The sequence below is a fragment of the Nannobrachium achirus genome (genome assembly GCF_963921795.1).
Source record: "Nannobrachium achirus genome assembly, chromosome: 6".
Lineage (NCBI taxonomy): Eukaryota > Metazoa > Chordata > Actinopteri > Myctophiformes > Myctophidae > Nannobrachium > Nannobrachium achirus.
The window spans coordinates 63903314-63929480 of NC_137815.1; the positions used below are offsets into that span (position 1 = coordinate 63903314).

The 26167-nt window shown below is 41.6% G+C and overlaps 1 protein-coding gene across 3 annotated transcripts in view; it reads left to right on the forward strand.

Annotated features, from left to right (window-relative positions):
- Positions 1–26167, forward strand: part of slmapa (sarcolemma associated protein a) — a 60000-nt gene that overhangs the window by 14528 nt on the left and 19305 nt on the right. Inside the window, exons 1-11 of one of the 3 annotated variants that reach the window (XM_080729178.1) lie at positions 3189–3396; positions 5304–5340; positions 6377–6439; positions 7350–7445; positions 7760–7831; positions 9062–9202; positions 10638–10775; positions 21286–21454; positions 22347–22397; positions 23336–23443; positions 24290–24352. In XM_080729178.1, the coding sequence (XP_080585304.1) occupies positions 6398–6439; positions 7350–7445; positions 7760–7831; positions 9062–9202; positions 10638–10775; positions 21286–21454; positions 22347–22397; positions 23336–23443; positions 24290–24352 (880 nt within the window). In that variant the 5' untranslated portion in view covers positions 3189–3396; positions 5304–5340; positions 6377–6397. Of the gene's footprint in view, positions 1–3188; positions 3397–5303; positions 5341–6376; positions 6440–7349; positions 7446–7759; positions 7832–9061; positions 9203–10637; positions 10776–21285; positions 21455–22346; positions 22398–23335; positions 23444–24289; positions 24353–26167 lie in introns of those variants that run through there. The other 2 variants (XM_080729176.1, XM_080729177.1) reach the window with 2 other exon arrangements.

A 26167-nucleotide genomic window follows, 5' to 3' on the forward strand; every position in this document is an offset into this window, starting at 1 on the left:
TCGTTATATGGGTATCGGCCGACGTTGGCTTTAAAATGCAATATCGTATTAACAGATATCAAAATGATATATCGGTTTTAGCAAATATTTATAATAATTATGTTGAAAATTGTAAACAAAAGAAGCCTGAAAAGCCTTTTGTGATGATGAATGCTGCAGATTCTATCAGTGTTTTCTGGGGACGCTTTCAAGGGTCAACAAGTTGGAAAATGTTTAAATAAAAATACTACATTCAAGCTGCTGCATCCCTAGTTTTGGATTAAAGAGGCATTGTTTTTTTTTTCAAATTCAGTGTTTATATGCCTTATTCAGAATGGACAAATGATTATTCTTTTTTGAGCGGTGCTAACCGCTCCTACATCTGGCTTTGTCTGTTTGTATGTATGTATGTCCCACACTTGGCATAATGAAATGAAAGCACGCTCACTTCACAATTGTGTGATTTTATTTATTTTGTAATACAGAATGAGATCATATCGATTGGTTTATATTGGCTATCGGACATAATAGCAATTAATTATATCGGATGTCGATATTGTCCAGAAATGTCATATCGCCCATCCCTAGTTAAATTTTATGATTGCCAAAGTGAAGCTGGATTATTTGTTGATCCTGTGGGTGAAACTCAGTCACCATACTAATGGTATAGCTCTGCATGCTGGCTGCATGATTGCAAGCACCCATGCTCATAAACACACGCACATTCACACACACATGGTTGTATAGTGATGTGATTAGTGTCGGTCTACTTGGTGTCGAGGTCACCCCGTCTGTGATTTGACTGGAAGAAAGTGATAATAGGTGTGTGAGAGCGAATGAGTGTGTGTTAAACCCAGGGCTGACAAAGAATATTCCAGTATGAAGAATATTCCAAATAAACAAATGTTGAATGTGAAAATTATGGTTACTTTGAATTAAAACTAACATTATAATCAACCTCACAATAATGTTTTAACGCGTACCAAAATTGGTTGGAATGGTTTGAGTATGTGTAAAAAATAAAAAGAGGATAAAAAAAGAGGATATTCAACCATTTTTAGCCAACTGTGACATCCCTAGTAGGGCTGTCACAATTATGACATTTTACATGACTTTTAATTGTCACTCAAATAATTGCGTCAAATAATTGTGTTTTTGTCGTTGACAATTACATTTCTGTTTGGCTTGTAGGCTTTGAATTTGCACATGGCAGACATGACACATAACCTAACATATAACCTGACATATTTCACAACTTTACACTTTAAAAAGAACATTGATAGTGGAAATAGCCGATCTACAAGCTCAAAACGTTGTGGGCTTGTAGATCTGCTATTTCCACTATTATTTTAAAACTTTTGAACGTATATAAACATCTCTCAACATGTAAACGATTATGACGATTATCACAAAATAATTGTGATTATGTCAAATAATTGCGATTAGATGATTATGTAATAATTGTGACAGACCCTAGTGTCAGTTTACTTGGAGGTTGAGGCCACCAAGGCTGTTGTTTGACTGGGGGAAAGCGTCTAATGTGTGTGCTTGTGTATGGGTGATAATACTGTAACTGTAGGTGTGTGTGTGTGTGTAAGAGGGAAACACATGGACATTGTGGTTTTTGGACAGTCATATGGGCAATATCAGACCATCAGTTGACCCAGTATGGAGTCGTTACTGTGCTGGTGGTTTCCATCTGTATGTGTTTATGGTCAGCTACTCTAGATGCCATGCGCTTGTGTGTGTGTGTGTGTGTGTGTGTGTGTGTGTGTGTGTGTGTGTGTGTGTGTGTGTGTGTGTGTGTGTGTGTGTGTGTGTGTGTGTGTGTGTGTGTGTGTGTGTGTGTGTGTGTGTGTGTGTGTGTGTGTGTGTGTGTGTGTGTCCATTGACTTGTGTTGCTGCACCATCTGCTGTCATGCTGTCTTCTGGTTTTTATCCATAATTACAAATTATAGGGATGTTAATGGTGAGCTGTTTTGCCAGAAATTGGTAGCCTGTTATTACTAGCGGATAAACGGTTAATTTATTACTATTCATCATGCTTTAATTGTGTTGGTACAAAGCAATTATTTGGAAGCAGCTGCAACCACTTTATGATTGCTGCCTATGATGCAAAAGTGAACCTTACGCAATTCAGGAAGTTACATCCATGGGATTTTTAATTCAAAACATTGTCTTTTCACAGAATAAAATATTTATATTCATAGTTGATTTGGGGTAATTTTCAGACAAACCTATTGACCATATTCACCTGGCGGTCATGTTTGAAATTTGCATTGAAACCGGGTGGCAACTGGGGTGGCATTTCATTATCTTAATGGCAAGATGGCTGCCGTTTGAATATGGTCAATTCTCCTTTTGCACAAAGTAGTGCATTGCAAGATAGAGGGCGCCAGATCCCTTTGAGTCACACCCTACCACTACTTCCTGTTCATCCACAGAGCATTGATTCTAGTTGTTTTCTCCTTTAGATTAAAGTGCTTTCTTTTCACTTTTTTCAACTTTAATTACTTGTCAAAACACATTTTATTTGTCTGCCTCATCTTTTTACCATCCCAAGTAATAAAAGTTGTAAGAAGTGAAAAGAAATCTAATGGAGAAAACAACTAGAATCAATACTCTGTGGATGAACAGGAAGTAGTGGTAGGGTGTGACTCAAAGGGATCTGGCGCCCTCTATCTTGCAATGCACTGCTTTGTGCAAAAGGAGCATGGCCACAGCAAGATGCTATGTCTCTTTGGGGGTCCTTGGCATTGAGAAGTTAAGGAACCCCTGATGTAGACTTTCCTAAGACAAGGACTGTACCTAGCTTTAGAAACATAGTGATAACACAGCATAGAACTTCTCTTCTAGTGTGTGTGTGTGTGTGTGCGTGCGTGTGTGTGCACAGTCTGCGCACACACAGGCACACACACGTGGTTTCTGTTTTAATAGTGTGTGTGTGTCTGTTTACAACAGGCTGGTATTCTCCATATCTGTTATCACCTGACACACAAACTAGTTTCACCATCACCGCAAGAGTCACAGGGTCATGCGGTCATGCGTTTTCAAACCCTGTTTGTCCTGGGTGGGAGGGGCATTTTACCTACTGGCCTGCTAAAGGCAGGTCCGATGTAAAAACAAACTCCTCCCAATCGCTCCACTCCAGGCTACTAATCCAACAAACATTTGTCTTCCAAGGCAGAGGAGGGTTAGAGAGTTGAGGAAGGAGGAGCTTGTTTCTCATATCATTAAGTATGCCAGGAGGTAGGGAGGGTTATAAGAATGTCTGCGGAAGTGAAGGAGAGAAATCAGCTGTTGTACTCTGAACGAGAGAGGAACCAAATAAACGGGTGTTTGCTCTAGACAGAGAGTCATGTAGAGAAGGTCTGGCCTAGAAACCTGTGATAAAGACACTACAGTGGCAGCTGACAGGTAAAATATAAGTTTTGTTAACAGGCTTTAACATTTGTGTTGTCGGCTAAATGACCTTCTGTATTTGGCTGTGGGTTTGTGCTCATATTTGTGTGTGTTTACGCATGCGATCGTGCACGTCCATTGTCCATGTATATGCTGATCTGTGTTTTAGATTTCCAAAACAATAAAATAAATTATATGTTGATGTATTCTCTCAAATATGATAATTTGCATAGAAAATGCATGCTCCAGGGAAAGGTGATGTGCTTCATATTGAAATACATTTCAAGCATCTACCTCTTTATATCAAAGTTCTACTTTACTCTTATTTCACTTTCTCCCCTACCTCTGTTCTTCTACTCATGGCTGTTTGATTAGCTCTCATTCTCTTTCTATTTCTAGTTACAGATTAACAGAGGAAAGTTCATCTTAATTCTAATGTCAGCAGCAGCAAAACATTGCATTAACCCTTTTACTTCCAAAAGAATGTGTCTCTGTATTGTTTTTTTTTATGACAGTTACGCAATTTAGCTGCATGTTTTTATGGGTTTATTTACTGGGATCAAACTTCAAAGTGGAGTTTTAGTTGTTTAATCAGATCTTTATCTGAACTTGTAAATGTAAAATAATGTAATGACCAAATATTCATTTGAGCTTTCCTCTAGCCACAAACACCCACAGGCCAAAAGGTCATCTTTGCCCACAAAGCATCTCATGATGTAATGGGCAAATCGCAGGATTAACACCACAGATTTTTGGTGATCACAAGGCCTTTCCACTCGCACCGCACCCTTATGCCAGAAGCTCCACTTGTTTTCAGTTTTAAAGGCACCCTGTAGCAGTTTAATTATGGCAATATATTTTATGAAACTTAGCATTGCCATTGACATGCCTGCGGCCAAAGTCTGCACAAATCCCTGTTAACTGTGTGTGTGTGTGTGTGTCTGTCTTTCTTTCTTTCTTTCTTTATTAGGATCCCCATTAGCTTCCACAAGTGGTCGCTAGTCTTCCTGGGGTCCACACAATAATTCATACAGTAAAACAGACAATAGTAAAAATGTTGCTATCTAAAATAGACACAAATCGAGTTAATAGCAAAAACAGTGACATCTCTCTGCATAAAAAACAGAACAATAACCAATAATCACAAATACAGTGTTTACAGGAAATACATAAATAAAAATAAGGTACAAAAGTAGAGAACACAAACATCTATGAAGGACTCGTCAATTTATGTTTGAGTAACCTTTTAAAAGAAAATCTGGTGTGTGTGTGTGTGTGTGTGTGTGTGTGTGTGTGTGTGTGTGTGTGTGTGTGTGTGTGTGTGTGTGTGTGTGTGTGTGTGTGTGTGTGTGTGTGTGTGTGTGTGTGTGTGTGTGTGTGTGTGTGTGTGTGTGTGTGTGTGTGTGTGTGTGTGTGTGTGTGTGTGTGTGTGTGTGTGTGTGTGTGTGTGTGTGTCTGTGTGTGTGTGTCCGTCCGTCCGTCCGTCCGTCCGTCCGTCCGTCCGTCCGTCCAGAGCTCGATCAGCGAGAGAGGTAGAGGGGGAGTTAGAGCGGTAGGGAGGTTGTGTGTGACTTCAGTCCAGCGCGCGATCAGAGAGGGAGAGTAGTGAGCGGGGAAGGCTGTTTTCACCATGCACTAACCTGGCCAATGCTGGGTGCGGAAACCTGAACCCGCAGATCAATATATGTCGCTAAGAAACATGCTGTCCGTGCAATAACCCCGGTGTTGCTGGGAAAGCTGATAACTGCTTGTAGCGTTACAGTATGAGCTGTATATTAAAGCCAATGTGACTCCACTTTGATTTGTCGCGTGCTGACTGTGGAAAATGATGTCACTGTTGTTGTCGTCGCTGCAGCTGTTCCCATGGTAACCAGCCTGTCCCTGTCTTTCTCTGTCGGTCTCTCTGCCTGTCTCCCTCACAGTGTCATCCAGGCTCCTTTACCACTACCTGTAGACAAGGTAAGGCGGTACAGTGTATGAGTATGCAATAGCTACACTCGACTGACTGGTTTACTGATTGATTGACTGACTGGTTTGCTGACTGTTTCTATCTGACCCACTACATGGCTGTTTGACTGCATGGTTTACTGACTGGATTACTAATTGTCTGTCTGTCGTTCTGAATTGTTTTAACCCATTCAGAACGGGTACACTATATTGTGTATCATTATTTTATGCTTTAACTATTGAAAAATAGCAGATATACAAGCTTTTTTGAAAAACCTGTTTCTATGTCAGCAATCTGGCTCGCCATCGTCAAAGAAAAGGTCCTTTTCACTTAAATGGAGCTCAGTCTGTTCTTGAGAGACTACTATGTCAGTGGTTCTCAAACGTTTTCATGTGAAGGACCCCCAAAATGATATGTATTTGGCCACGGACCCCCATCTCAAAATATTTAGTTCCAGGGACCACCCAGAAGCAAAATTTGAGTTACAAACGTTCGCTTTGAAAATACATATATTCAAAGATTTGCACACATTTTCACGACTATTTCAAAAATAGCAGATCTACAAGCTTGTGCCGCGTGAGCTTGTATATCTGCTATTTTTCACTGGTTAAAGCATTCAATAATTCTAGGCCTAAATGGGTGTTAATGTCTGACTGGTGAGTTTGTTCTCGGATGAGATGAGAGCAAGTCTCAGATCAGTCATGTGTCTGTGTCTCTGCTAGATCTACTGTCTATGAGGAATGTAGACCAGGAGAGGGAGAGAGAGAGAAAGCGAGAGTGTGGACGTGTGATTAGATTTGAACCGGTTCTCTAATGTAGTTAGTTTTAAAGAACACTGACTGTACCTCCACTGTCACATGCACCCACACACACACACACACACACACACACACACACACACACACACGCATGCATACACACATTCTTATTATCACTTACTATAGTTACTAGAGTGTTGTGTTTATGAACAGTATTAGCACCAGTATTCAGTGTGAGCTCTGACCGTGTGTGTGTATGTGTGTCTTTGTGACTGTGTTTGTATACCAGGTTGCTGCCAATACTCCCAGTATGTATTCTCAGGAACTATTCCAGCTCTCCCAGTATCTACAGGTAACACACTGACACCTACTGGTCACTCACTGCAACAACATTATATGTACTACTGCTGTGTAACCTATAGAGCATCAGCGGAAGTTGATTCCTGGGGTCACTTAATATTCCCCATTCATTTTCGCCATAGACTTTTACAAAAATATTTATAACAATTATGTTAAGCCTCGAACCAAGCCATCCAGGATGGAGGTGAATCATGACCATATAACCTTTTTTTCTATGAAAAGAACATTTTGAAAATCACTAAACAAAGGGTAGTTATTAAATGTAGTATATCAAATAATGTAATATTAAAATATGTTTTCACATGGGATGAAAGGTTTTATGGTCATGATTCACCTCCATCCTGGATGGCTTGGTTCGAGGCTTAACATAATTGTTATAAATATTTTTGTAAAAGTCTATGGCGAAAATGAATGGGGAATATTAAGTGACCCCAGGAATCAACTTCCGCTGCGATGCTCTATAGAGAAACACTGGCAGTGGGGTGACTGATAACTAGTAGAGTAGACATTAGACAGTGTGAACGGTGCTTATCCCATACATTTTCAATTGTTGGGGCAGTGCATGTTTGATTGCATATAAAATGTGTATAGAATATCTGTTTGTGGCTTGCATTCTTTTAAAACCATATGCGTACTGAATTTCATATTCAAAATAAAGGTTCACGTTCTGTGAATTTGGCAAGCATTTGCATCGTTCCAGGTTTTGGATTCATCATCTGATACACCTGTGATCTGCACAAATCCAGGCTTTATACACCTTTTCATTGCACGTCGGTCTTTACTTAGGCAAAAAAATTACACTAAAATATAGTAGATAATTTACACACTGCTTTGTGAAGGAGGCCCACTTGTGTGTCTATAACGTTTCTAATATTTGTACACTTGTTTTTTTTTGTCTCTAGGAGGCCTTACACAGAGAGCAGATGTTGGAGCAGAAGTTAGCGACTCTACAGCGCCTCTTAGCTACAACACAAGAGGCTTCAGAAAGCAGCTGGCAGGTATTTCACGCTACCATACTATTACATTTGCAACCCCTTTATGCTCTTTAGATCGGCTATTTTTTGGCAAAGACATTTGACAGAGTGGAAAAAAGACTATATCAAGTACTTTTTACTAAAGGGTTTAAGTGGTACCGGATATGCAGCTCGAGCAAATAAAAGGTGAATTGATCCCAGTGCATGACGGAGGACGATATCACGATAAATTAAATCTCCACAATACGATTATCGCGAGTGTTTATTTTATCACGATAAACCATAATATGGCGTATGGTCCCATCCCTATCTCTGACCCCTCTGTCTGTTTCTGGCAGGCTCTGATCGATGAGGACCGTCTGCTGTCCAGACTGGAGGTGATGGGGAGTCAACTACAGGCTTACTCTAAGGTGACAACACATGCACATTCCACTGCTTACATGCTTACTCCTATCTTCACTTCCCTATACACGTTTCCTGTCTGTTTTAGGACTGATTTTTAAGGCCCATTATTACAACTTTGAGTAATTTAACCCCTTAGACCAGGGGTCTTCAACGTTTTCAGGCCAAGGACCCCTTAGTTGAGAGAGAGATGAAGCAGGGACCCACCCACAACCCATACATACCATATAGTTTCATCGTTTGACAGCACAATCATCAGTGTATTTTGGGTTCTGTTTCCAGATATTTAACCACTTGAACCTTCAGTACTTAATAAACTTGACCTAGAATAAACAAACATGCAGAGGATGAGGTTACTCAAACATTACCCAAAGAGATCCTTTGCATTTTTCAGTCTTCTCTGTTTAGAGACTCTGCAGTGCCTTCAGGGAAAGGTCAGCCCGGCAGCCAAGAACAATACATCTTTCATTGACTAATTTACTGGACATTTTATGTTAACTCGAGTTCAAGTGGCTTATTGTCTCTTGCACACAATACAGCTGGTAGCAACACTGCAGACAGACAGTCCCAAAATATTGTACTGCAAGCTTTTCTCAATGGTGTGAACACTCTAGGAACTCCAATTTCACCTTCAACTTAAGTTGAATTTTAACTTGCTCTGGCACAGCTACAACTTTGATGCCATTAACTTCATTCCAGGGCAGCTCAAACCGATGACATTCTAAATAACTTGTGAAACAGGGAGAACATTTTGTGTAGCTTAATTGAAAAACAGCACATAGAGCAAGACAAGTTTTAAATGTAAATATTTGAAACTTCTTAAGGCAACACTCCTAAGTAAGCACTGCAATATCAACTGATATTTCATGCATGAACTGTATTCATTTATAAAATGTTTAGATAGATATAGAAGTTGTGCAAATCTCTGTGCTGCAATGGAGGAGGGACATGATGATTTGTGGCAGATTTACAAGTGTCTGTATACCGGTAATACTGTATATTATATAACAATAACAATTATATAATCAAATTAAATTATTCTGCCAAGTGCACTCTCCACTGTATTCTCCAATGTTACATTTGTGCTCCTTAAAGACAGCCATTGTTGTATTTGTGCGTCAAGGATGGCCGCGCGCGTGCGTGCGTGCGTGGCTCAATTTCAGAGTTGCCTACATGTGTCCAGAAGACACAGACACATGTAATATATGAAGCTTGTTAAAGTTGTCCTCCTCTCTCAGTCCCAGACAGAGGAGGGTATTCGTAAGGAGTTGCTGGCTCTACAGGAAGACAAACATAACTATGAAACAACTGCAAAGGAGTCACTGAGAAGAGTGCTACAGGAGAAGATAGAGGTGGTCCGGAAACTCTCTGAAGTAGAGGTACTACTATACTACATACTACAACTATTAATGTATACTAAACTCAGCACAAAAATATGATTTTTATCCTTGATTTGTCACCTTTACAAGGAGGTACAGTTTGTAAGCATCGGGCATTCGTGGAATGAGCACCACAGCCAAACGTGTGGGTAGCGCCGACCCAAATTTGCCAACATTCGGTCCGTTATATCTCCCCTATAATTATGCCAAATGGTATTGTGTTTGATATCATTGTTATCGTTGCTTTGACACCTTCACAACAAGGGACAGATTGTAAAGATCTGGAATTCATGGAATGAGCAACACAGCCAAATGTGTGGGTAGCGCCCCTCCAAAAATGGTCAAAAGGGCCTGGCAGGCCTGCAATACTGTTCTTTTGGTGTTCACCTTTGTTGCTTGGTGCATTGAATGGTTGCACTCTCCCACAGTAATAAGGAAAACAAAAAACCACACATATTGGCCATTTTTACACTTTGTTAATTTTAAGTTCAGTGTCAGGGAAGCCCAAAGCTAGAGTAAATGCTAGCAGAACAGTATTGCAAGCCATTTTGGCAAAACTTTGGTTGGCGCTACCCACACGTTTGGCTGTGTAGCTCATGCCTCGAATGACCGATGCTTACAAGCTGTACATCGTTATAAAGGTGACGAATCAACAATGAAAATGATATAACACACAATACAAATTGGTATTATTAAAGGGGAGATATAATGGACCGAAGTCAAGTTTCCTTTCTTTTTGTGCTGAGTTTATTATAATTGTTATATTAGCAACTTAGACACTTTCTAAACTGGAATCCTATCATTCTACTTTGAGGAGGACATGAACATTTGACACATTTCATTAACTCATCTGCTGCCATTTAACAATACCTTCGTACTCTCATATGACAAACTGTCTCCATAGACTTCCATGTAATTCATAGTGCACGGATCATGCACACCCATGCCTAGATAATGCACCACGTGTGTCCACATTGTTCACAGCTTTCAAACAAAAAAATCCGAATGGAAATCCGTTCAGGCATTCATGAGATAGCAGCCATTATGTTTTCCTAAAATGTAAACAAAGATGGCTGCCATGTTTGAAAGATGGGGTTGCTATGGGGGTTAAACATGCAATTTCGCGTTCGCTATCATGCCTACTACATTTTTTGGGGTAAAACATTTTTTTTTTTTTTAAATGTTTTTTGAAAAAAAAATGTTTTTTTTTTTTTTTTTTTTTTTTGAAAAAATTCTCGGGTTCCTCGGGCGTGGCAGGGCGGGACAACGGGATTTTTTCGGGCTCCTCGGCCATGGCAGCATATGAGTTAAAGAGAACATTTCATTACATAACAATATACAGTATCCACAGAAGCGTGCCCTCATCCAAAGATATCAAACTTGTCCTGTCGCTCTCGGTCTCTGCATCTCTGTCTCCCTCTCTTTGTGTCTGCAGCGGTCCCTCAGTAATACAGAGGATGAATGTACTCATCTGAAAGAGATGTCAGAGCGTTCTCAGGAAGAGCTCAGAGAACTGGCCAATAAATATAACGCTGCCATCAACCAGATCAAAGAACTCACCGACAAAATCAAGGTACAGTACACAGGACATTTTAACCAATATTCAAACGATACAAATTGGTTTAAAAAAGAAAAGAAAACTAAAAGCAGTGCTCTTCCGAGCACAGGTCTCCACCAGGTCAGGCAGGTCCTGGTGGCGCTAAATGTGAAAAGGGTGCCATGTCTTCTTTGGCCTTAAATGGCAATGTGACGCTACATGCATGATTTGAGGCATTTTGTTCCAAAAATTAGTTTGACAAAAGTTGACCTGGTGGTGGCGCTATAACAGGCCAATGTGAAAGTAATTTGTTTATAGACAAGTGCCATGAAAGTGCTTATATACTGTTCAACCACAGCCAGTGAAACCTTTTTTTTACTGTAACCGGACTACATGTTGTAGTTATAAACTTGTGTGTGTGTTATAGGTGACACAACTCAGTATTAGGGTTTGTATTCCACATCAACAGCAATGAAACCCTATGAGGATGTTGGTATGTTAAAGGAGTAGTTCACCACTTTTCAACCTGTCTTCATATAATAGGTCCTCACTAATGTTCATAATAAAATAGCACAATTTTTTTCTATTCAGTCTGGGTCTCATAGGAGAGCTGTCAAATATATATATATATATATATATATATATATATCCACGAGTTTCCTACGCCCCATAGTGCATTGCGCAAACGTCTGCATCGATCTTCCGCCGCCGATTTACAAGCTCACAACGGGTTGCATCTGCGGTGCGACGTGAGCTTGTATGTCTGCTGTTAAACCCGGAAGTTTGGTCCTGATAGTCTCCAGTAAACTCCTGCGGAAACTTGTGGATATATATATATATATATGTTACAGTATGTTCAAGAAACCAGTAAAAGTTGTCAAGGAGCACTCGTTTTGACGTTCACCACACACTAATCACCACCAGATGGCGACGTCAGCCACTGCTCTGCCATTCACCAGAGTGTATATAAGAGAGTTACGTCACGCTTTGAACTCGCCGCAGACCGGAAGTGTTTACTCTTTATTTACTAGCCTAGCCTAGCCTAGCCTAGCCTAGCCTAGCCATTAGCTCCATTGTAGTCACTTGGACAGGGCGTTTAACGTGCGCTTGCCCAGGCCTTACGGCCTGGGCATAAATATAACGATTGCATTCACCACGGCTTCGTAACTCGCGCGGCGCTCCGCCGGCCGCGCGGCCCTGGCCCGCTCTTCGCGGCCACTCGCGCCTGCGGCGCTCGGGGGCGAAGAGCAGGACCAAGGTCCGCTGGCCTTCGCGCCGCTTGGGGCTTCGTGGACCCAGGGGGGCCTCGTAACTCGTTTGGGCTTCGTGGATACAGGGGGGCTTCGGTAGCCGCTCGCAGTGTCGTGGACAATAGAGCGGCGCACCGCCTGGAGTACGTTGTTGTGGCGACCGCTTGCTCCGCCCCGTGCCGCACCACGAGTGCTCCGCGTCTCGAATGTGCTGTTTCTCTAATATACTATGACATATATATATATATATATATATCAGAGGTTGCGCTAGGATTTTTAACAGCCGGTCATCGTGACCGGCATGATTAAAATTTATCGGACATCTGATAAAAATACCGGACATAATAATTTGAATGCATGGATGACAAGCAGGTGCAAAAACATAGCCAATAACAACAGTTTAAGTCCTGCTGTATAGTTGGGACTGAACTAATTGAATGTAAAGGAGTAGTAGGCTGTACAAAAAACATACAGCTTCCGAAGCTGTATGTTTTTTTTTTTTTGTTATCAATTATTTTTATTTTCCATAACATAAAATTAGAGACATACATATGAATAGAACAAGAAAAAGTAAAACATTAATCAAAAGAAAAATGCAATTAACAGACAAACACAAACAATAGCAAAACAAGAAAAGGAAAAGAAAACCCACCCACCCCCTTTCCCCGGACCAACACGGAATGTACAATAGTGCATGCCTGTGCTAGGCTGTTACCACTATATAGTGATTTCTTGAATCATAGCCTTAAGCTTATCTGCAATGTCCGACCACATATTAATGTTTTCTTCTTTTGCTCCGTGTAACCTTGCTATCGACTGCTCTAAATATACTATATCTAGAAAGGTTAAGGCCCACTGGCGAAACGTTAACGTATGAGGAGGTTTCCACCGCGTAGCTACCATCTTCTTCGCCGCCGTTAATCCAGCAAAGAAGATGCGCTTGCGTATATTGTTTAGTTGCAACTGTGAGACGTCATTTAATAAAAATAAAGAAGGAGAAGATATGATATTAATACTAAAAATAGTTGAAAGTTTTGAGGCAACCATATTCCAGAATGACGACACATTTGGGCATTCCCAAACCATGTGAAGGAAGGTACCAATACTATTTGAGGCGCAGAGAGTGCAGTTGGGATTATTCAAAATCCTCATAGCACATAGTCTGCGGGGAGTTAAATAAGTCCGATGAACAAAATTTAAATGAATTTGTTGATGGTCTGGATTTCTAGAAGATAGCCTAATGTTAGACCACACTGTGTCCCAACAAAAGTCAGGGTCCAAATTTGGTACATCATTCCTCCAAACAGTATCAACAGATAGGGGCCCATAACTACAGTCTAATAAAAAACCATAGAGGGTGGAAACCAAACCTCTTGTTCTGTTACCATCACAGATAAACTCATGGAAGGGGTGCAATCTAAGGGGAGCTTGCCATGGGACCCCATAGGTCCTCATGGACAATCTCAGTTGGAAGTAGAAAAAAAGGGTATTTCCAGGCAGATTGAAGATGTCACACAAATCTCGAAAAGGTCGTAAACCATTTCTATCAAATAAGTCCCCTAATGTACGAATCCCCTTAGCCCTCCACCTTGGAAAGCGAATGGGGCGATCCTCGATTAAAAGTCTTTGATTATTGAACACTGGGGAAAATAAGTTCCATTTACAATCAATCTTACACATCTTTTCAGCTGCTCTCCATACTGCCACTAAATGAGAAATGATAGGTCCAAAGCGAACTTTGCATTGATGTGTAGTTATGTTTGAATAGATAAGATCTCTCAATTCAACAGGCTGCACTAAACTCTCCTCAAGCTCTCTCCAAGAAACCTTATTTGCTGGGTTAAACCAATTTAAAAGGGGGCGGAGCGTGAAGGCCCAATAATAAAATTTAAAGTTGGGCAATGAAAGGCCGCCATCATCTCTAGCACGCTGTAATAGAGAAAGTTTAAGACGAGGGCGTTTCCCTTTCCACACAAACTTAGATATCAAAGAGTGAAGCTTATTCCAGTATTGCGGCGGTGGTGGCAAAGGGAGCATAGAGCTTACAAAGTTAACCCTAGGAAGAACATTCATCTTTATGATTGAAACTCGAGCTTGGAGAGAGTTGGGCAAAGATGACCATCTATCTAAATCAAGACAAATCTTATTTAGAGTGTCACCATAGTTGTTCTTAACAATAGCCTGAAGAGAGGGGAAAATATCTATGCCAAGATATTTGAATTGGCTTACTACTGGGATTATGGGCGGCAGGATAGCAGATCTCATCTGATCATTTAGAGGTAGAAGGGCTGACTTCGTCCAATTAATTTTGTAGCCGGAAATGGAACTGAACTGATCAAAGATTTGAAGGACATGAGTAATTGACTGTGGTGCATTCTCAATGAACAGTAGAATATCGTCAGCATATAGGGAAATGCGATGCTGTGTGTTGTTAATCGAAACAGGAGTAATATCTGCAGACTGACGCACTGTCTGAGCCAAGGGTTCGAGTGAAAGTGCGAAAAGGAGAGGACTAAGGGGACAACCCTGCCTCGAAGATCTGCCAATCGTGAATAGCGGCGAACAGATCTTACCGGTTAGGACCATCGCTGACGGATTAGAATAAAGTACTTTAACAAAATGTATGAATGAAGCACCAAATCCCATTTTATCTAGTACAGCCCACAGGTAAGACCATTCCAGACGATCAAATGCCTTCAACGCATCGAGCGACAACACTGCGGCGGGGGTCCTCAGCTCCTTAGCCCTATCGATGATATGCAATAGTCGTCTAGCATTATCAGAGGCTAGTCTAGTTCCTATGAAACCTGTCTGATCACAGTGTACTAAGGTGGTCATAAAACCCTGCAAGCGACGCGCAAGCACCTTAGCAAAAACTTTTAGATCAGAATTCAAAAGTGAAAGCGGTCTATAGCTTGCGCAATCTGTGGGATCCTTGTTCTTCTTCAACAATAATGATATAATAGCTACATTCACATCCCTGGAGAAAGAGCCACTTTCAATTGCATATCGAAACATGTCTAGCATCAGCTGACCTAGATCTTCCCAAAAGATGGCATAAAGTTCAGGGGGTATCCCATCCAAACCAGGCGACTTGCCCCTACGCATTGCGAGCACAGCTTCCTGTAATTCCGCCAGATGGAGCGGTCTATCTAAGGCTTCCGCATCCGCCTCGCTAAGGGTTGGTAACTGTATGTTGGATAAAAAATTATTGCATACTGCATCATCGTGAATGACCTCGGAGGTGTAGAGCTCATCATAAAAAGCACGAAACGTGGCATTGACCTCTTTGGGTTCTGTAACCATGGCTCCCGTTGTTGATTTGACACTAACAATATCAGCAAAATGCTCATTGGATCTAAGACGTAAAGCCAGTAAGTGACTGGGTCTTGCACTATTAAAATAGTAGTTTTGCCTTGTGCGTTTCATTTGAAATTCTGAGCGGCGCTTGAGAATGGAGTTAATTTCTTTCTTAACTAGCTCCCTCTGAGTTGCTGTACTAACATCAAAGTTATTTTGGAGAGAATTATCCAAAGTAGAAAACCGAGATTCCAATTCCACCAGTTTGGCTGACCTTAATTTTCTCTGAGTGGACGCATAGAGGGTTGTATTACTCCTGATAAAGCCTTTAATTGCATCCCAAAGAATTCTGGGATCCTCAACTGAGCCTGTATTGATATTTATAAATTCACGCAAACCAGTTTGAAACTGAGCTACGAATGCCGCATCGCGCAGCAGTGTGGTGTTAAACCGCCATCTAGGAGCTCTATCTATAACCTGTTTCAGTGAAGCAACACACAGCACCGCCTTGTGATCCGAGAGTGACATTGGGAGCAACTCTACCTTGGCAATTTTATGAAACAAGCTAACAGGGGCAAAAACGTAATCGATCCTAGAGAATGAAGCATGCCTACCCGACAGAAAAGAAAAATCTCTAACCGTTGGGTTCATTAAACGCCAGATGTCGAGTAAGCCAGTTGAGTTTGCCCAAGCACGTAGTTCTGCAGACGCTAGTGCTTGTTCTCTGCTTTCTACCCCAGTGGATCTATCTAGGTTATGTTGCCATGTTGCATTGAAGTCAGCACCAACAATGATTTTGAAATCCGTCAGTTCCAATAAGGTTTTAGTTAGTAATTTGTAAAACTCTTTGTCTAAAACATTTGGAGCATACACAGAGACTAGTGCTAGCATTTTACCCTCCAAGCGGATTTTAGCAACAGCTATCCTCCCGTCACTGTCAGACCAATCACCCAAAGAATCCAACCTAAGGTTACGTCTAGCCAATATGGCTACTCCCTTGGTTTTGGAAGAAGCAGCTGAAAAGGCTAAAACACGATAATGTTTATTAGCCAATCGGTTGGAATGCTCTTTTAAAAGATGAGACTCCTGTATAAATGCAAAGTCAATTGATTTAGATCGCAAAACCCCCAAAATGCTGGTTCGCTTATGCGGTATATTCGCTCCCCTTACATTGAAACTTAGAAATTTATATTCTGTCATAATTGTGGTTCAAACCATACGCACAGCAAGCACAGTAGAACATTTTAGAATTTCCTAGTTGGTCCCTCACAACAAACCTTCCCAACAGAAAAACAAAACAACCCCAAAAGGAACAGAAAGGAAAAAGCAACATCAAACGAACATAAAAAAACACATAACATTGAAGCTTGAGGGGGAAAACCCCATTAGCATCAGAATGCACAAAAACAGTTCCCCACCCCATCAACCTATTAGTCAACCTTCATTTCACTCTGTCAGAGAGTGCAAACAAGTAACTGCCCAAAAGTAACCATACATTGCCCTCTGGTGGTTATGTAAATATATAACAGATCACCAAAGTAAAAACAACAACAACAAAAAAGTGCCTTCTTGTGGCTGAATAGCTCTCAAACATTCCATCAGCTCAAATTATGATCAATCTCCCCACTTCATATCACTTAAATAAATGAGAATGGTATGTTAACATTTCTAGTAAAGAAGGGGGAGAGAAAAAAGAAAAGAATAAAGGGAAAAAAAAAAATTGAGGGGACTATAACAACTGTAATAATAATAATCAGTCCAGCATTAGGCCCACTTAGAATGTGATAAAGCCCTATAAGCCACGCTAATGCAAATAACCAAACACTTGTGACAGATAAGTGGAAATAAGGCTGTCACCACGACAAGGCACTAATATAATATTAATAATAAAAATAAATAAAAAAGGAAATCAGTGTATATGATATAAAAATATATGCACTTACATATGTAGTTAGAAATAGAAATTAAAAGCACATCCGGGGGGCCATATGCAGCAAAGCACACACAGTGTTAATGCATACTGCGCCACATACAGCCCCCCCATGCATCCATGCATACAAACCACAATTACTAATTAGAAGGGGGAAAAAAAGGAAAGAAAAGAAAAGTCTGTATACATAAGTATTTACATAAAACACAGTTATGTATGATCAGGAAACCATATACAACACAGCACACATAATGCATACTGCGCCATATACAGCTCCCTGTACATGCCCAAAAGGCCAGTGCAAACTTAGATAAATGTCAATCATATTAGTTAAGTCTGTTTCCGTCTTAAACAGTAAACTACCATACTTCAAACAGTGAACCTACCCAATCACGACTACAAAATAAATATCCCAATACAGAGCTCCCCTCTCCCCCCATCAAGAAATTAACATTTTAACAAGTAAATTAACATTTTAACAAGTAAAGTAGGTAAATAACTACCCCCCCCCCCCCCCCCCCCCCCAGACAGCGGATCCACAAGCACGTAGAGCCAACGCGCCACGAGATCGTACATCCGCCAGCTATTGAGATTAGAAAAAAAAGGAAAAAAAAAGAACGAGTCAATGAGCCAGGGAGAGAGAGAGAGAGAGAGAGAGAGAGAGAGAGAGAGGAGAAGCAGAGATAGGTAGAGAGACATAGAGAAAGGGCGGGAGAGCGAGTGGTCTCTGGAACCGCGGAGCCTTCACAATTTAGACCATATTATTTATATCTGTTTCACCTTAAACAGTAGGCTACATTACTCAATACAAAGGCCAAAGCCCAGTCTCGCCCTCCTACCCGAAAAAGTAGCGTTTTAGGCGGCATAAACGAACCATAAACTAACAACCAACATAGCCGCCATTACCTAACAGAAAGAGAGAGAGAGAGAGAGAGAGAGAGAGAGAGAAAGACACACACACACACACACACACACACACACACACACACAGCGAGAGAGAGAGCCAGAGAGAGAGAGAGAGAGAGAGAGAGAGAGAGAGAGAGAGAGAGAGGGAAAGCCGAGATAGATAGAGAGACATAGAGGGAAGACGATAGAGAGAGCAGGCTCCGTCCGAACCGCGACACGGAACACGTTAGACAAAGCCTAACAGAGAGAGATAAAACCCTCTAGACCTATATAGTAAGCAGCACAACGCTCAATAAGAGCAAAGAAAAGGAATACAATAATAACAAGAACAATGTCCATTATATTCAAACAAAAAAGACAGTGAATTATGCTTATAGCTTTAGCAGCCCTAAATCCTCTCTCCTTGCGGTAACCTAAATTAAAACGAGTAACACCCATCTGCTTACAGATCTTGTTAAAAAATAAAACAAATAAAATAGGTATTATGAAACGAAACACTTGAAAACACAACGTCAAGTCAGATGATGAGTCCAAAACAATAAGTAGGCTTACATTAACAACTCACCCTTTGGGGAGGAGGAGGAGGAGAGAGTGAGGAAAGAAAGACGCTGCGTAAAAGTCATCTCCAAAGTCCCAGCCAGCTTACCAACAGTCCATTAAAGGCAAAAGGATATCACATCGGCAGAATGTGTTTGAAAGCACGCGATCACGAAAGCAAAAGTGTCCCTGGTAAAAGTTAGTTCTCTGTAACTGTCGTCTCATCATCCTGCGTAGCTAGAGTCTCGTCCGCAGCACCTGGAGTCTTGAACTTATCCTTGCAAAAGGCCAGAGCTTCCTTGGGTGAGTTGAAAGTAGAAGTCGCCTCATCCACGGTTATCCAGAATTTGCTCGGGTGCCTTATTCCGTATTTAACCCCTTCCGCGGTGATGGAACGTAGGAATTCCTTTACTGGCCCGAAAGCTGCCCTTCTCTTTGATGTTTCAGCAGACCAGTCGGGGAAAATATACACCTTTTTGCCATTGTATGTCAGTTGGCCTGCTTTCCTGGAGAGCTGGAGTATGCGTTCCTTTACCCGGAAAAAATGGATCCTTGCCAGGAAAGCCCTTGGCTTATCAGAACGTGGATTGCCGGTCCGATGAGCACGATCCACCTCCGGGGGGGAGTCGGGAAACTCGTCGGGGAATGTTTTCTGCAAAAAAGACTGGATAAAGGCCACTGGGTCAGCCTTTTCTAGCCCAGGAGAGATCCCAATCACTCTTATGTTGTTCCTACGACTCCGGTCTTCTGCTATGACGAGCTTCTCCTCCAGATTAGCACATCTTCTCTCCAATTCAGTGATACACATCTGCAAACTGTCCATGGAGGAACCAAAGTTCTCAATGGCCTCCCCCTGTTCAGCCACGGTCGTGTTCAGCGTGGCGACTGCAGGACGCAGCTCCTTTCCGAAGTCATCAATCTTCTTCAGTAATTTCTTCTCCAAGCCAAGCATCATGGGTTGAATAAAACCATCCATAAACTCTTTCAGTGATTCCTTGAGGACCTCGCGCAGCATGCTCTTTGTAACCGGAGCGTCAGCGTCGCCCTGCATTGCGCCGGCCATGTTGTCGGCGTTTGCGGTCGGAGACCTGGTACTCCTCGACCTCGTGTTAATCGTATTCGGCATGAAACACGAAACAACTGCAAAAACAGACGCTCACCAGTGTTTTGGGCGTTTAAAGTCTCGAAAGAACTATAAAGGCAGTAAAAAATGGGCTTAAAAAATGTGAAAACTATGCACCTCCACAGAGCTCAACAAACGCGTCCTACTCGGTCGCCATCTTGTCGGAACTCCCCGAAGCTGTATGTTTTGATGATGATCGATCATCTTGCATAAGGAAATTAATTATATTGGACTACTCAGGCAGGCTGTGTGTTTGCACAGATACTGCATGGTTTCATAACAAGTTGTTTCTGTTCTGCATCATATTTCAGGCCAACACATAATAATGTACAGAATAATGAGAAATAGTCTGAAAGTGGGGTCTGCGCAATGTTTCATAGGTTGATAGATTAATCTGGCCAGAAAGGAATCAATTATAGACTGACTACTCACTAGTATGGTCGAGTGGTCACGATCATCCTGCATCTCTGTTATGCAACTTTGGGAAGGTTGAAAAGGCTTTGGTGGTGATCTTGTACAGTTTCCATAACATCTCCTCATAAAGAACTTCAATCGAGTGTATAAAGTTTGTTTTATATGGGTTGTAGTTGTCCTGCGTGCCTTCAATAATTCCCATGGGTTCACAGTGCGCATTGCAAAATGACGCTGAAATGGACTGCTGTCTTCTCTCTCCCCCAGCGCCCCGTTCGCAAATTAATGTTTAGGCTAAACAGTTCTGATAATACAACTTATTTTTGACTGTCCATTCATGTACTATAACTTAAACTGCGCGCTCATATTCCAAAACCAAGGCAGCTCATAGAGAGCATAGCGACAACATAACAAACCGACAACTAGGCCTACCCAGCAACAACTATCATTTCCTGTCTTACCTTCACAATAAAGTGTCTCCCGTTTACCTCCCAATGCAGCTTATTTCACACAGGTTATTATTAACAGGAAAAAGTGTACTTAACCCGTGTGTGTTTGTGCAACCAGACGTGCATGTGAGAGAGAGACAGTGATGAGGGGGAGAGAGAGAGAGAGAGAGACATTGAGAGAGAGAGAGAGATTTGCGGTGAACTGCCGTGTCATTTTCAATCGGTCCTTATGTCCGATGAGGTTTATATTTTCCGGTCTTTGTCATTATAAATCGGTCAAATCCGTCAATTTCCGGTCTAACGCAATCTCTGATATATATATATATAATATATATATAATATATATATTTAGATTATTATTATCACGAGAACAATTCCTTCCACTTTAACATTGCAACTTTTTCAGGAATAGAAAGCCTGCAGTTTCTATTAGCTTGCATTTCCCATTGATGATGTCACCGGTAGAAGGATTTGACCCACCCGCTCTCCTATGAGACCCAAACTGAGTAGAAAAAAATTGTGATATTTTATCATGAACATTAGTGAGGACCTATTATATGAAGATAGGTTGAAAAGGGTTGGAGTGCCCCTTTAAGTAATTTTTCTGACTTTGTCTCTCTGCCATTCTGTCTGTCTTCAGGTAGCAGAGGGCCATCATGAGGAGTTGACTCAGAGGGGAGAGACGGAGAAGAAGGAGCTGGAGCAGAGGATAGGAGAGATGGAGGACAAGGAACAAGCTCTGCAGGCGCGCATCGAAGCCCTGCAGGCCGATAACGACTTCACTAATGAGAGACTGACCGCTTTACAGGGTAATTTGCACACACACACTTCACACATACAAATGCACGTTGAACACAGAGACGGGTTATCACCTGTCTTTCTGTTCAGTGTGCCTATTTGGGCACATTCCTCACACAAACTACTAAAAGGTAACAACATGTTTAAATATAATGCAGGGCTGAATAACACTTGATTAAAACGATAAAACACAACAACAATTGTAAATCAGTTGAATCACATTGAATCACGCTGATGCATGCGAGTGATTCCCCAAGCAAGTTGAGCTCAAAACCCGCCCCAAATCACTGTGATTGGCTGAGATTACGCGGATGGAGATTTAAAAGATCACTCATTTGCACATACGTAAGAGGGATTTTGAGTGAACCAAAACAATTACTCCCTGCACTTTTGTCAGCCTTAACACAGTGCATCGGAGCTCAACTCTCTTTGGAATCGGATGCCACTCTTGACAGCTAACCAGACATTGCTTAGATCAGGGGTTCCCAAACGTTTTAGCTCAGGGCACCCCTAAAAATATTATTTTCATCCGAGGCACCCCTACATTATATTCATAATTTTCACTCCCAACACCTTATATTTATGACACATTTTAGCGATTATGTTGCGAGGAAAACGTCGAGATAATAGCTATTTTGGTTAGAAGTGACTGAAAATAACTTTGTACTTAATTAGTAAACGATACTAAATAAGTGTCCAAATAAATTCCAAATATTATCAAATTATCTCGCGGCACCCTTGGACTGCCGTCACGGCACCCCAGGGTGCCCCGTCACCCACTTTGAAAACCCCTGGCTTAGATGTCCTGCTCGAGTTGCTTTGTGTCTAGTATGTTTGGTCAGTGTACAGTATAAACCTCCTTGCGATACTGGCGTTCTCTTATGAAACTGCTATTGTTTCCAGTTCGGTTGGAACAAATTCAGGAGAAAAGTATCAAAGAAAACAACAGTCTGGGTGAGTCAACGCCGTGCCCTAATGCCATACCCATAACCATCTATCTGGGTGACACTTCCTCCTCTTAATACACTAACTGTGCATGATCACTTCCTGCATGACTACCTTCTACTTCCTATCACTGGCTCTGAGGCTTTTCTCCACGCTTTTCTTTTTTAAACTTTGGTTAATTATATTTTCTGTCTGTCTGTCTGGCCGGCCGTCCGTCCAGCTGTGTGGAAAGTGTGATTGTTCTTTGTCTCTCCATCTTATTTGTCTTTTTCTTTAAACTACAGTCCTAACATGTCCTCTGGTGTTGAAGTCAATGATAATAATAATAATAATCATCTTAAACCATTTTCTGTATTTCTTGGTTAAAGTTACATCTAACAATAATAGTTGTCTATCTGTAGTCAGTGAATATCTGATTCTGAGGCGTTGTTTAGTTTGTCTCCTCTGCTGTTAAAGTTAGTGTATTTTGCAGTTGAGGCGGTAATCAAGTAAATATGTTACTCTAATAACAATCATTAATCGGATTGATATCACTATGGCTTGGTTTTAATTGGTCCTGGGTTGTGTGGTTGCACGTCTGTCTCTTGGTATTGTCGTCTGTGGTTGTGGAAGATAAAGATGATTACAGATTAATTGAGTAGAAACAAATGTATTCAGAAGAAGAGGTTAGAACCGCTCTGTGGCTCAACTGGTGTGGAGTCTGCTGACCACACAAATGACCACTTGTAGTTTTGAATCCCTCTCACTTTGCGGTCTATCTCTCTACATTAAATGAGGGCAAAAATCAATCAGTCTAATGACTAAATTAATAAACAAATGAAATTAAATGAGGTATGGGATTTATGTCTGTACCTGAACATAATTATGATCATTCATTCTGTAAGTCTCTCTGGATGAGAGCATCACAGCTGTGTGTGTGTAATATGTGTGTGTGTATATGGATGTAGTAATGCAGTCTGTAGAGGACAAAGAGAACGAGAACCAGATCAAACACCCGGAGGAAGAGGAAGAAGATTCAGACACAGACGAAGGGCCTGGTGATGAAGATGATGATGGTATAGATATAGTTTTACTGGTGATATCATCTGGGACGAGGGTCTTTCTATTCTGAGGTGGTGGTGGTCTGCTAATGGTGTGATGATGGTACTTGGAAATGAGATTAGATTTAATCAATCACATATAAAAGATATTGTGGGAATATTCTTCAATTTCTCTAAAGAGAGACTCACTGAAGTATTGATAAATGATGGTTATTGAGAGCTAATCTGGGTTGATGATGGTAGTTTGATCATAATCCGGAGGTGTTTGGTTGTTATCTGGGATGTGGGATCTTTTTTTTTCTGATCATCAGATTAGATCCATTCATATTAGATGAGAGCACTTCACTTGGCTGCTGGTGCTCATCTCATAATGATGGTGATAATGACAGTCATGAAGATGACAATTAACAATTGGAATGTCAGTCTACCTCTCTTTATGTGTCAGACTTGTACTAATAATAGCAGTAAGTAAGATGATGGCAGCTTGTGTCTCTCCAGTGTTGATGAACATCGGCTAGAATCTGACGAAAAACACATATTTATGTGTTTATTATTAATAATACCATTGAATCTGTAACTGTACTGTTGTACTGAATCTGGAGGACACGAAGAGGACTCTCAAACATTCATTGCTGCTATGACTGTATTGTCTGTCTGACCGCCTGCCTGTCTGTCTGTCTGTCTGTCTGTCAGTCTGTCTGCCCGCCTGCCTGCCTGCCTGTTACATTTTCTGCATGTCTTATTTTAGGCTTCCATGTCCTTCCATCCAGCTGTAGCTTGATATTTACGATGGCATTGATTGTTGGGTATGTGTGAAGTTGTGTTTTGCCTGTGAGTAATATCTAGTTGTGTTCCTGTTAGATAACTGTCATGTAAACAGTGGTGGAGACTCTACTAGAATACAACAACTTATAGACTGTCAACGTGAGTACACTGTACAAGGAGCTTTTATTTTCTATTCATGGTGGCGGGTCATCTCTGTTCCTCCATCCTAGACTCGCTTAGCCAGGTGACCTGTGATCTGCACCTACCAAAATGTCTGGAGACATCTAAACTAAATCTATGTGGATATCTGAAAAACCGGGATATATGAAAAATCCAGCTCCGTGTAGCCATGGCCTCAATAATAGCGAGTTTAAGCTAGATGGTTTGCAATACGGCAACGCCAGGCGGACTACGGCTGCTATGACGTAATCGCCGTAGCGATCAAAATGGTTAAGCAAAGCCTCGGCGGCGACGGGTTCCCACCCCTTTCACTGAACGCTTTGGTTCCCATGGCGACGCGTACACGCAGCAGACGGAGTAGACGCTACGTGGGAAGGGACCTTCTGCCGTAGTAGAGGCGGCCGTGGCGACGGCAGGTTTATCTATCGAGCGCGGATCATTTCCGATTACCGTTGTCATCTGCTGTTGCCGTAGCGAGCTTAAACTCGCTATTGAGGCTAGAACCTACAGCCTGTCTGCCTGGTTGCTGACTGTTAAAATGTCTGCATGTTTTACATTGGGTTCCCATATCCTGCCCTTCTGCACAGTTGTAGCTTGGTGTTCATGATCGTTCAAGTTTTCTTTAAATTGGTTTTCAAAGCAATTGGTTTGTTGGCTTGTTAGCGGCCGTTCTGGTCCCCACATTGAATTTAGATGTCTCAAGGAGTTTCGGTATGCTGAGATCTCGGGTCGTCTGGCTAAGCAGGACTACCTCCATCCTGTCTGTTCAAATCACCACTCACCAGTGTATCGTTGGCCTGAAAACGTCTGCATTTCCGTCATCTCATTGCCAACAAGTAATCGCCCATTAAGTGACTATTGGACAGAATGTGTCCTCTCACCAAGTTTCAGCATAATCTACCATAGTCCAAGGTTGTAGGCAGTGTCACACACATGAAGTACTGCGCAAACATCGCTGTTAATCCATAGTTACTGGTTGGGATATTATTATATAAACTGACTGTGTTGGAACAGCGTCATTTATGCACAGTTGAGTTCGGTTGGACTCGTAAAGACCTCCAGACACTGCAGACAGTAATCAATGGTATTGCCAATGTTTACACATTGGTGCATCTTTAATGTCAGCCATGCAGCCTGCCATGTTATTACCCTTTTTTGAGCGGTGGTCACACCGTCTCCATAGCGTGGCCGTGTGTGTAGGTATGTTTGTTTGTATGTATGTGGGTGGGTGGGTCTGTATGTAGCCTCAAGCCTGTGTAGTACCTTTAGTGGCCACACATGTTAAGGGAGGGGCGCTGTTGTCCAGGCCACACACACACACACACACACACACACACACACACACACGGGGGGGGGGGGGGAGAGAACCACCGCTCAGTTCACACGGGTGTGATTTTTTTATTAAATCTTAACTGGAAATCAAACTACAAAATCAGCCTAGAGTCTCATTTCCCTTTAATGCTAAGTCCATGATGGCTTGTGGGGGGATGTACACAACAGTAACAATTTGTGTAGTAAAACCCCCAGGTAGCCCACCCCACCCCCAAAGGAAAGCATATACCAAAGGAAAGTTAAGCTTTCCTTTGGTTACACCAAGAATTGTTGATCATGAGACGTACTCCTCTCAGAAGATCTTAACGAGAGAAAGCCTTTGTTCTGTCTGCTCGTAACAGTGAGAAACCCAGTGGCCCGATCGATGAATCTGAGATCCTTGGTTTCCTGATGGATTAGATATGCACCCATACGTCACATAATTATCGCAGGACTGTACATTTGCCAGTGGAATGGCAGGCA